At 41.7% G+C, this 12684-nt stretch overlaps 2 protein-coding genes across 2 annotated transcripts; one reads left to right on the top strand and one right to left on the bottom strand.

Annotated features, from left to right (window-relative positions):
* The first annotated feature begins 5156 nt into the window (after positions 1–5156).
* On the top strand, positions 5157–5870 carry LOC121598124 (putative nuclease HARBI1). Its single transcript, XM_041924720.1, has 3 exons — positions 5157–5314; positions 5385–5529; positions 5593–5870. The coding sequence occupies exons 1-3, from the start codon at positions 5216–5218 to the stop codon at positions 5865–5867; spliced, it is 519 nt and encodes a 172-aa protein (XP_041780654.1). The 5' UTR covers positions 5157–5215; the 3' UTR covers positions 5868–5870.
* A 244-nt stretch (positions 5871–6114) lies between these two features.
* Positions 6115–7644, bottom strand: LOC121596284. The gene is made up of 2 exons (XM_041921088.1): positions 6423–7644; positions 6115–6349 (listed from the first exon to the last, which is right to left on the bottom strand). The coding sequence occupies exons 1-2, from the start codon at positions 6794–6796 to the stop codon at positions 6133–6135; spliced, it is 591 nt and encodes a 196-aa protein (XP_041777022.1). The 5' UTR covers positions 6797–7644; the 3' UTR covers positions 6115–6132.
* Positions 7645–12684: the final 5040 nt, after the last annotated feature.

Genomic DNA, 12684 nt, shown 5'->3' with positions numbered 1-12684 from the left:
GCGGATGGTATACGTCGCCATTGATTATGCTGGATACCCTAAAATGGATGTCGGTGAAACAGCGGGTAATGTACCAAACAATGATTTTTGTTTATAAACTCCTGAACAGTCACTTGCCTCAATATCTTTGTGATCGGGTAGTTCGAGGATTAAATGTGCACGACTACAACACAAGAAGAGCAGCAGACCCGAGAGTTCCTAAGGTTGAGACAGCATCAGCAATGAACTCTTTGTTTTTCAAAGGCATACAAACTTTGAATATGATGCCCAGAGTGGTTTTTAATGCAGAGACTATGCCCCAATTAAAGAGACTGTGTGCAACTCACATCAAGGCCACTATCGTATGAAGAATGACTGTTGTGACAATAGTAAGTAAGTAGATTAATTTAGAAAAGACGAAATCCGCGCAAGCGTGAATGAAATATAAATTGATGAATAAATGTTTTAGTCACTTGTTGTGTAAACCTCACTTGTCATCACCAGCTTTGATGATGATGATGATTTTAGCATTTGTTTTTTTGCTTTTATCTCTTTCGATATTCTTTAAATTGATTTAAATTATTTTTTTAATTAAATTTAAAAAAGTTAAAATAAATAAACAAGTAAACATAAAAACAAAAATAAAAGGAAAGAATGAGTCGATATAGCATTAAGACACGCGCGCGAAAAATAGTATATATAATTTGATAACTTTCCTGGGGGTAGTGGTCTGGTCCAATGCAACCCGAAACGTGAATCGTCATAAATTGTATAGTAACGGAATAAGGAAAAAGTACGCTGTGAGATAGTTTTGAAAGAGGTTCTCTATCGCCATTAGTTGGTTGTAGATTGAACCGGCTATACAAGAGAAACGAAAGCAGGTACCATGTATTAAGACCGACCATGACTGCTTCATAAAGAGGAATATAAGTTTTGTAGCCACCATGTTCTTGAAATACTTACTTGCCTTATGATTTGATTATTTGCTTAAATACTAATTTACAACAACACAATTATTGATAAGATACAATCGTTCCTCTCAGTACTTTATCGGGGTAAGAGGTGGGACTCATCATCATCATCATCATCATCATCATCATCATCATCATCATCATCATCATCATCATCATCATCATCATCATCATCATCATAATCATCATCATCATCATCATCATCATCATCATCATCATCATCATCATCATCATCATCATCATCATTAAGCTAGCGGACGCAAGTGGAAACAAAACTTGAATTGAATTCATAAAAAAGAGGATTCTGGATTTGTTTATTACGATGCGCGTATGGTGTTGCACCTGTCCGTCCAGAATCTGGTGGCTTGTTGCTTGGAGTCGGTATCATGACGCCGATTGCCGGCAATGCCTTGCTATGGGTTTGGATCGGTAGGTTCATGTTTTGGTCGATTGCATTCCGTTGATTTGTCGCGCCGTAGCGGTAGATCCGGCAGCAACAAAGCCAAGACAAACTCTTCCCCGGTACGGATGGCGATTCAAAGGTCTTTTTCTTATTATTATTCTTGTAATGATGGCCTAAGCGATCATGTTGGCCTTTTCAGACCTTGAGTACCATGTAGCCGGATAGTCAACTCTTGCTACGGCGGACGTTTCATACACGGTTAGAACTCACGACGGGCATGCAAATGTGAGTAATGAGGTTCCGCGGGACCGCTCATATCCAGCGGGCAACTTGCATACTGCCACACTGTCTCCTGCCCGGTGCATATGCAGCAGGCAGGGGGAAGGATGCACCTCCACAATAAAAAAAACACCGTTATGAACCAACGGCGGATCTAACGGTAGACGGACTAGGCGGTCGCCGAAGATCTCTAGTCTGTAGTATGCCGTATGTTTACAAGTGGACAGAGTATTAGCGACAATGGCCCCCGGAAAGATGGTCATTGGGGCCCCGTGGCTGGAGAACCATTTGGGCCCCCACCCCTCTCCTGCCGGCAATAATTTTAGGGCCTGTGACCGATGATCATAGGGGTCCCATGGTCGAAGACCCCCCCCCCCCTCCTCCGCCGGCAAGTTAAGTACAGTCATTATCCGGTATACGCTATCTTACGGGACCGAGCACAATAGCGTATCTCGAGTTTTCGCGTATAGCAGATTCCAATGGAAAAATAGTTTACATTACTGGTTCGAGGGTTGAAAATATCGCCACAGAGTTTTGCATTAAAGTTTTTTGTTGTAAAACAGGTATCTCTTGCACGGAATCGTCCGGAGTCGCCCGGAATCGTCCGGAGTCGCCCGGAGTTGGAGTCGTTCGGTGTCGTTCGGAGTCGTTGGAGTCGTTCGGAGTCGTCCGGAGTTGCCCGGAGTCGGAGTCGTTCGGAGTCGTTTGGAGTCATACGGAGTCGTCCGGAGTCGTTCGGAGTCGTTCGGAGTCGTCCGGAGTCGTTCGGAGTCGGAGTCGTTCGGAGTCGTTCGGAGTCGTTCGGAGTCGTCGGAGTCGTTCGGAGTCGTCCGGAGTCGCCCGGAGTCGCCTGGAGTCGGAGTCGTTCGGACGTTCGGTCGACTCCGGTCGACTCCGGACGACTCCGAACGACTCCGACTCCGGGCAGATCTAGTGGTTCCATTTTGCCGGAGTCGGAATCGAACTAACAATAGTCGGAGTCGCATTGGAGTCATGGGTGCGCTCCATACAGCACATCACTACAGCAAACCCTCCATCGTGAGCTAGCGATTCCGTTGTCATTTTTACATTGCAGCGTTTGAACTCATTGCGCTTTTTTGGTTTGATTTATGAAAATGCAACTTCATCGCCGCAATGTTTGTTAACGGTTTTTTTTTTCAAAGCGCCACAGCAACTCATGAGTATTGACCACACACGAGCAAGAGATAGCGCTTTCGAAGAAAAAAGCACGGACGATGGCTGACAGCGATTGGCTGTCTGACGCACCAACACTACTAAACCTTCGACAGTCCTTAGGCGAGGGGTATGAGGCGGAGCCAGGAACGGGTAGCTTGACTAGCTGCTCGACAAATTTGCCGTTGGAGGGAAAAAGATACCATGAGAAAATTCTCCGAACGCCTTGATTTCTTCCGTCGCTTTGCACAGCGGGACGGAGTTAGTAAATAAATTAATGTTCCAACAGGAAGACGATTCAAGCTTTACACGAAGTTTTTTTTTCAATCAAATCGAGTAAAACTTCTTAAAAGACTCCTACTTAGTCTTAATTTTAATATTATCGAGATTTCGTGTACAAGTTTTGATGTAAATGTGGTGAAATTGACGTGATTAGGAAAAACAAAATATATTAAAGCTCTGAAATACTCTTAAGAAGAACCAATGCCAAATATCTGCAAATAATAACAAAATAAATTATGTCAAAGATCCTCGAACATGGTAAGAATGCGAGAGGAACTCATATAAATTGTAAGTTTGATGTTATATTTGTTCAGAAAAATATGTTCTGTACAATGAATTAAGTGAGCACTTGAATTTGGCACAGTGACTTTTATCAATTTAGGAAAATATATTTTTTCTTGAAGCAAACTTCTCATTTTTGTCATGGCATGGTACTGCACTTTCTTAAGCATATCACGAACGCCGTTTCAACAAATAAAGCAGTACAATATCTTAATTTTTCACGGAAAAATATAAAAAATGTAGAATTGTTAGTAGTGGGCACTTTATTTTGCCGGCCACTGTATTTCAGATTGAAAAAAATCTTGATTCCGCGAGTGGTTTGGTTTAGGGCGCAAATCTTATCCTGCCCTCTTTTATACCTTTTCCCTCGGTACTTCGGGGAACCGATTGCATTTCGTGTACTATTATAGTTTATTACTGTTCGTTCAATATCTCGTTACGCTAAGTGACAACAACTATTCTTACAGATAAGCATCGAAAAACTTGACATGAAGAATGGAGCCGATAGGTAATAAGATAATCGTAATTTATGATTAACCTAAGTTGTGCAACAAAACTGTTTTCGATCTAGGCCTGCCTGTACCACTGCTTGGCTTGGCTTATTGATTTCCCAGCAGGATAGTCAGTCCTACACGTATTGCGGCACGGTTCATTCGGGGCTTGAACCCATGACGGGCTTGTTGTGATGTCGTTCGAGTTGACGACTGTATCACGAGACTGGCAACACTATTTTAAAGGAGTCATAAAGCGCATCACTAGTCATGAGCTGTAAGGAGCCGGCTTCGAACGGATCCGACGAATACTTTCGTTGTATTCATTCCGAGTTGTATTCGTCTACCGGCACCGGACAGCTCCGGACGGCTATGATGAATGGGTCGGGACGGTTAGTCTTACATCCCTAGTAGTGTTACATCTGCTTGTAGGTAACATCTGCTTTCCGCAATCAATTCCCATTTTGGTGAAGTCATTTGATTGATGTTGTCAGATACCACAAGGTAACTTTTTCGGAATTTAAAAGCAATTTCGACGTCCGTTTGCACAGGCAGACCACTTGTAAAACAAAGAAGAGTATAGGCCCGATTATTAAACACAAACGGAAATGACACAAGACAAGTTCGTCAAGACAAACGGAAAATAGACATGCATTTTGAAACCGTTCTTGTCATAGACAAGTTTCGTTAATTTTTTCTTTCGTTAAAGCTGTGTTAAAGCCTTGGTCGATGTGTCAAAATGTTCAAAACCAAAATAAAAAACGTAAACAAGTTTAATTAAGATACATACGTTTCGCAAGCTAACAACAATCCTTGTTTTAAAAATCGAAATGATTTTCTCTCACTTCGTAAGTGACGATAGCAGCAGTGAAGAAGAAACAACGGTAGATCTGGCAAAAAACAGCGCCGACTGCTTCGAAGTGTTTTCGACCCGTTACAGCTTTCTAACCAAGCGTGAGCTAAGCATGCGGCTCATTTGTGCAAACCGTGTTATTATTATTATTATTATTATTATTCAGTTCGAGAAAAATTTTCGTGTATCGAAGGAAATTTTCCTTGACATTCTGGCGGAGATCGAGCCCAAGTTCCCTCCGGTTAAGGGAAAGGGGCTTAAGCCAAATGAAATTTTGGCTGCTGCTCTGCGATTTCTAGCTGAAGGCAGCTACCAAAATGGAACCGGTAATGATTACAAAATAGCTATTGCCCAGCCTACTTTCTCGGTAGCCTTTGCAAAGTGTTTGAACATCATCGAAGAAACTCTTGGGAATAAATGGATCTCTTTAGCGATGGAACCAAATGAGCAACAAGATGCACGACGATACTTCTTCTCAAAAAGTGGCATTCCTGGTGTAGTGATGTGTGTTGATGGTACACACATAAAAATTATTGCACCTGTGGACGATTACGATCAGCATTATAACCGGAAGGGCTATTACAGCCTAAACGCGATGATTGTAAGTAAAGCCTTAAGTTTTTTTTATCTTATGTTGTGTACTTCAATATTATTTTTCTTCGTACCGGTAGATTTGCGACCATCTCATGAAAATTCGGTATGTGAATGCCAAATTCGGAGGAGCCAATCACGATTCACATATTTGGAATGTAAGTGGAATGGACAACTTTTTCGAAACAAAACATCGAAGCGGAGAAACTGCATTCAAGCTACTAGGTAATACATTAAACCATCCTATGGGTATTTGTTTATGTAAATATTTTTTTTTAATTCTCACAGGTGATGCTGGATACCCGTCAAAACCATGGTTAATAACACCAAAACGTAATCCTGCTCCAAACACACCAGAAGCTGCCTTTAATAAAAACCATTCTTTAGGTAGAGAAATAGTGGAGCGCACGATCGGGTTGCTCAAAAATAGATTTAGGTGTTTGTTAGGTGCTCGACAGTTGCACTACACTTCGTTAAAAGCAACTCAAATAACGAACGTATGTTGCATCTTACACAACATGTGTATTGCGTATGGATTGGAAGAGCTAAGCTCAGATGAATAAAAGGCAACGCAACTAAATTAGCGATTGAGTTCTATTTTTTTATTTTTTATTCATCACAAAAGTTCACATCACAAAATGCATCACAGTTCAGCTGAGCAATAACAGTAAACATAAACTAACGACTAAAAACTTAAAGATAATGAATTTTTTTATCCAATTGTCAGGCGTTCCATTGCCTCTTTCAGCGCTGCTGTTGCGTTCTCTATTGCGCCAGCTACCTTCGTTAGAGCGGCGGTAGATTCTTTTTGCGCCTCTATGTTGCGCTTTATGAGCTGTAGCAGCTCTTCGTTTTGGCGCAACACCGCTTCCACGTTGCACCCGTTCGAATTGGCGGTCCAAGGGCGTTAAGATGCTCGGCCATCTCTTCCCAAAAAGCGGTCTGGTCACCTTTGAACATCCCTCTAGCGATGTCGGGGACATCTTCCAACTTGTCGACCATTTTTTGGTACTGCATTCTGGTTGTGCGGGCGTCTTTGTTATTCCTAAAAGTGTATGCAGTATTAGATGTGATAATTACATGTGCCTATGCTGTTGGTTGTTGAAGCAGTTACTCACTGAAGAAGTTGCTGGAATCCAATGCTGTTGAACGCAAACCGGGTGCGCGAGCCCTTCATCTTTCGACTACCATCGAACAACAGCAGAGGAAGGAAATACCAGCAGCTTCTTACGCCGAAACAGCAGCACGTTACCAATATCTCCAGCATATCGCCATTTGTATGGATATGGCGGTACACATATTTTTGTTTAAAATGATAAAATTTGATTATTTCTGATATAAAATACTTACATTTTGTCGTGAAAGCAAATGCAACAACTCTGACCGACACAACACAACAACAAACAATCTGAGATTGGCGCCTTTCCGTGACAAAAAGCTTACGGAAAGCTGTTTGACAGTTTTGGATTTCCGTTTGTGTTTCATAATACATATCTTGGCAGTGTGCTTGTGAGTTTGTTTTTCGTTAAATTTTATTTTTCCAACACACAACACAAACGGATGTCATAATACAAATCTTCCGATTTTGACAACTTGTCTTTACAATTTGTGTTTAATAATCGGGCCTTATAATTTGACACAAGTACAGCGTTAACATTTGGACAACACCCGCATCAACTTAACATTAATTGTACTTTTACTTAACTCATAAGTCAGCGGACAAAATTTGTCTGAGAACTCTTTCAGTCGAACTCTAATAGTGATGGCTAAAAATGTAAAGCAAATTTGTTCAGGAGCGTGTGCGATCAAAAAACGGCACCACGTAGCGTCTAAAATCGACTCCGCACAGGAAAGTCTTCTTCTTCTTCTTCTATATGGCGTAAACGTCTTACGCGTACATGCCGGCCTATACAAGCTTTCAAGACTTTAATAAGTACCACACAGCCGGATAGTCAGTCCTTACTACGGGAAGGTCCATTCTGGGCGTGAATCCATGACGAGCATTTTATTGGGTTGTTTGAATTGACGACTGTACCACGGGACCGCCCTTCAGCAGTGTTTGGTCGTCAAATAAGCATGTTCTGGCATCTACAACATCTTCGGAATATTAAACAACAATCAGAGCATAAAATACCCCGATTCCGAATAGCAGACAACCCTGAGCGACTATAGGTTCGAAAGTATGCTGAAAATGAAGACTTTGGAAAAGAGGGATAGTTTGGATACAACAGACCAAACAGTGGAAAAGTACCTGGGTAACACGAACAAACATATCAAGCAGAAACCGTGACCATTGGTTGTGCAGAGGCAAGCAATGACGCTAAAACTCAATGCGATCATTTCTACCAAATTTCGGCGGAACCCCTATCGAATTTCAATTTTCTGGATCAACTGTTGAAAATCATGCTGAAAAAATTTGAAATTATTATGATGGAAATAAAGTGTCAGATCGATGTGGACTAAAATTTTGAACGCTGTGATACTGTTACGTATTTTTGAGTAGGGGTTTCTTCCAACGATACAGTTTGTTACACTAGGGGGGAAGGCAGTCGAAAATTTGCAATTTTTGCGAACTATTAGAAGAAATAATTGAATAAAATGGAAAATCATGGAATCGAAAAGGTGGAATACCCCCTGAGGCAGCTGTTGACAGGAAATTCCCACCGATCGGCGTGTTAAATCGCCGCACAACATAACACCGCATGGGCAACATAATTACAATTTGGGTCAATAAAGATCCTGCGGAAGGTATTAAAAAAGGTATATGTGGGAGAAAATAAAGGGTATGCTGGAAAAGATATCTGCGTTATCCAAGACGTTATAAGTTATGCTCTATCTACTTTGCTTCTAATACTATAGAAATTACTAGCATAATTAATATGTTTAAGCCACTTGGTTCGGTCCGAACTTAATATGTTTTATCGCCTGTTGATATTTACTTGCTATGTCCACTTGTATTAATTAGTTTAGCTAAATACTCACATCGATTTCAGCTCCTGGTATGCTAAAATTTCGATATGGTGGGCTACGTCCTTTAATATATTCAAATATTTTGTTGTCTTCTTTGAGAAATGTTACCTAGAAAGAAATTAAGATGAATTTATGATTGAAAAAATATATTATTTTATTTTCATCCGAGTCAAATTATAAAACCAAACGACATCACCACAAAATCGGCAAATGTTATGTATTTCTTTAAAGCACATGGCTAAAAAGTCTTACAGGGTTTCCTACGATTTATTGATCAGTTCCCAGGATTTTTTGGTGCGTTCCCACGATTTTTGATCGTATCCCATAGATATTTGGTTCGTTCCCATAATTTATTGGTCGATTGGACATCAATACAATTGGACCAACAAATTCTGGAAAACGGCCAAAAAATCGTGGGAACGCACCAAAAAAATATAGCAAACAACCAAAAATTTATGGGAACCAACCAATAAATCGTGGAAAACCCTGTATAAGTCGTAAATCTTTTATGAAAAATCCACGGATCTATGGACTAGTAGAACAAATATTAAAAATAAGCAATCGTACCTACAAAAACGAAACCTTAAAATTGTCTTTTGTGTTTACTTATTGAATTAAAAGAGAGACACGTCGGTTTCATTCGGAGTTTAAACCAAGACTGCTTTAATTATATTTTAATTCTATTTATATATTTACAGGAAATTACAAGATTATTCCAACACTCTCCCTCAATTTTTGAAAACACTTATTCTCAAACCCATATGATGTAGAACCAACGGCCTTACAGGTAAACCTTTCGTCATAATATCCGTCACTTGTTCAGTTGTCGATAGATACTTCAGTTTGATGATTCTCCGTAGGATGAGATCTTGCACAAAGCGAAACTTGATGTCTATGTGCTTTAGCCAACTGGTTTCAATCCTGGCTACGGGAGGACGGTCCATTCTAGGATTGAACCCATGACGAGCATATTATTGAGTCGTTTGAGTTGACGACTGTACCACGGGACCACCCCACACTACAGGTACACTACAGGAATATCCAGTTTGATGTCAAGATCTTCCTGCAGTCGTATTAGCCTAATGCCATGGCATGACATCATGCAGAATGCTTTAAGTTCTGCTTCTGTTGAAGATTATGAAATTGTTTCTTTGTTGACCAACTCACCATACTACAGTAATCTTTGAAAACATAGCCAGTCAGCGAACGCCGATTGATCGCATTGTTTCCCCAATCAGTGTCCGAATATGCTTCGATAGCTGGAAGATTGTCATTACCTTCGAAGTGTAAACCGAAGTCCAAAGTACCACACATGTAGCGCAATACTCGTTTTAGATGATACCAATGCAGGTCTGTGGGGCAACTTTGAAATTGGCTAAAATAATGCACTGCTGCACACAAGTCCGGCCTGGTTGTCAACGTTGCATACATTAAGTGTTAGAAAACGAAGCGGAAAATAATTAAGTGCCGAACACGTTAAAGGTTTTTTGCTATACTTTAGCTGTTGCCAAAAAAATAGTCTGTTTATTCCGCCGGTTCGTTTACAATAATGCCAGAATTTGTCTTTCGATACCGTTTTATAGTTTTTCACATAGCTTTTTCTCCCTTTTTTCCTATCTCTTTTTCTCCTGAACAATTCCTTACGTTAATGTCGACAGGTCGTTGGAAACCTTCTATCATGCTGTTGTAAGGTTCCAACAATGTCCCCCCCCAGTGTGGCAAAGTTAATTCTACCTGGCGTTTCACTTCAACTGTCGCCTCACTTCCTTTGTAGACCTGTCATATTACGTTCGCGTGTGTTGTTGTCATTCGCCGATTACATGTGGGTTTTCAGATCCGATTGTTTTCACCACAACGTTTTCACAAAATACACGCGTATATTGTGCTTTTATTGGTGGACGGTGCATCGTTGATAACCCTAAATCACACCGCCGCTGTCATTTCCTCCCCGCTAGGCGTTATTGTTTGTACGGCTTAGTTAAGTATATGTACCTTCCACTCGCTACTACAGCTAAAACGAAATTATTTTAGTTTTAGATTTGACAACATCTCATACCATGGGGTGGACTGGAGCTTCTTATCATCTCATGTTTGCGTTTGTTGCGTCCGGTCCACATGCAGGGATTCTGAGCTTCCTCTAGAGACGACACATACTAGCACAGGAGCTAAATAGCATCGCTCGCTACCTGCTCCGATTGAAACATTTGCGGATCCGTTGCGTTACGGTAAGCCGGATGCGCCGCTTCGCCTGCTTCGCTTGTACAAGCTGCTGAATTTGGGGCTGAATCCGAAGTAGCTGGCTCGTCTCTGAATTCACTGCTATACTGCTCGATCTAAGGTAGCTTCTTCTGTTGAGGAATAAGTTCCTTTGTGCCACCGGATTGCACCGGGAAGGGAGCCAAGCCGGTATCACCAAGCAGACCATCAACCAGCTCAAACGTCTATCGATCAACACCTTCGATGAGATTGTCCTTGTTTTCATCCAATCAAAGCATATTTGTCGAGACATCATCGTCATACACCCGTCCCCGATGCTTCTTCTTCTTTGGCTCAACAACCGATGCCGGTCAAGGCCTGCCAACCCACTTGTGGGGTTGGCTTTCAGTGACTTATTGATTTCCCCCCATAGCAGGATAGTCAGTCCTACGTATGGCGGCACGGTCTATTTGGGGCTTGAACCCATGACGGGCATGTTGTTAAGTCGTACGAGTTGACGACTGTACCATGAGACCGGCTTGTCCCCGATGCTAGCCATTTGTAAAGACTGTGTGGGGAGCCTTGAGTGTGTGGTGTATTTCAAGTGTACCGCGCACTGGTGCTTATTTTTCCTCGTGCGTGATACGTGTGCGGGATGTGCTTTTTTTCTCCCGTGTGACTTATACCTCAAGCGTGTCACGTTCCGAATTTCACACTCGTGGTCAGTGGCATAATCGGTGTGCAACATGTGTTGCGATTGTGTTGTGTTCTCCAGATGAATCGCACTTCCTAGAGTGTTCGCTTCTCTAAGATGCTGCGTGTGTATTGTACAGGCCGACATCGTTTGGCTGTGTTGTGTTGCACAGCTCTGGGTAGTGTGCGTGTCATCATCAAGAAGTTCATGACCCTCGGTCCACGAAAAGCCATTTTCCTTTGCTGTGGTCTGCCTCGAATGATGCTTTATGCCGCGAAGCCACAATTCTAATTCTGTTTCGAATTTTACCGGTGTGCCACGGTCCGCGAAACTTTTATGGACGTTTTCATCATCGAGTTTCCACAGCTTGCGCTGACGCAGATATCTCTTCTGTCGTCGTCTTTCGTACGTAGATCTCATCACTTCCGTCCCGACCCGTGATCTTTGCGTTCCGTGTGTATGTAACTCACCCGCCTTACTTTGCACCTGTTTGTGAGGACTCGCGTCTCCTGCTTCAGAGATGCTCCTCAAAGTGGCTACTTCCGACGTGATGAGTTTGCGACGATGTAAGGTTCCCGCCTTACTCTACACCCGCTCATAAGGCCAATTTCCATTTGCTGAAATGCACCTTCCGGGGGTGACTACTTCCGACGAGATGGCAGCTTCGCGCAATGTTCCCGTGTGGAATGCTCCGCTAGGGTCGATGGAGACGTTCTCGCGCTCCATCTTTGGACTCGTCTTTCGGTAGCTGGTTCCAACCTTCGCATACGACGCGTACTCAGCCTTCCTTTCACTCGTCACTTACAACACGGGTTATCTTTTACGCGAATAGAAACACACGCGCGACTTACTTCGATTTTGATCTACGAAACGATTTTTGACTCACTAGTTGATCTAATTTTTTGGAATGTTAGAAAACGAAGCGGAAACTAATTAAGTGCCGAACACGTTAAAGGTTTTTTGCTATACTTTAGCTGTTGCCAAAAAATTAGTCTGTTTATTCCGCCGGTTCGTTTACAATAATGCCAGAATTTGTCTTTCGATACCGTTTTATAGTTTTTCACATAGCTTTTTCTCCCTTTTTTCCTATCTCTTTTTCTCCTGAACAATTCCTTACGTTAATGTCGACAGGTCGTTGGAAACCTTCTATCTATCATGCTGTTGTAAGGTTCCAACATTAAGCATCCAATTAGTTCTCAATATATCTTATCCACACGATTGCATTCTTCATCCTTTTGCAGTTGCAAATGATTCTTAGTCGGAGTTGACACTGGTTTACAGCCCTTCATTGACCGTTGACTTATATGAAGAACAAGTTGTTCTGGCTGTCTTTTGATTGTCAAACGGAGAAAACGTTTCACTTCACCAATATCCATTTCATTCATTTCAAATTCTTTTGATAAGCATTGTTTCACTATTCTAAACATCGGCATTTTGTCCAATCAAAAGCACATCGTCCACATAGACTGATAAAAATAGCTGATTTTCTCCAGATTCACGCACATATAAACAATTGTTAC

Source organism: Anopheles merus, chromosome X (assembly GCF_017562075.2).
Source record: "Anopheles merus strain MAF chromosome X, AmerM5.1, whole genome shotgun sequence".
Lineage (NCBI taxonomy): Eukaryota > Metazoa > Arthropoda > Insecta > Diptera > Culicidae > Anopheles > Anopheles merus.
This window is presented reverse-complemented; position numbering and strand designations above follow the sequence as displayed.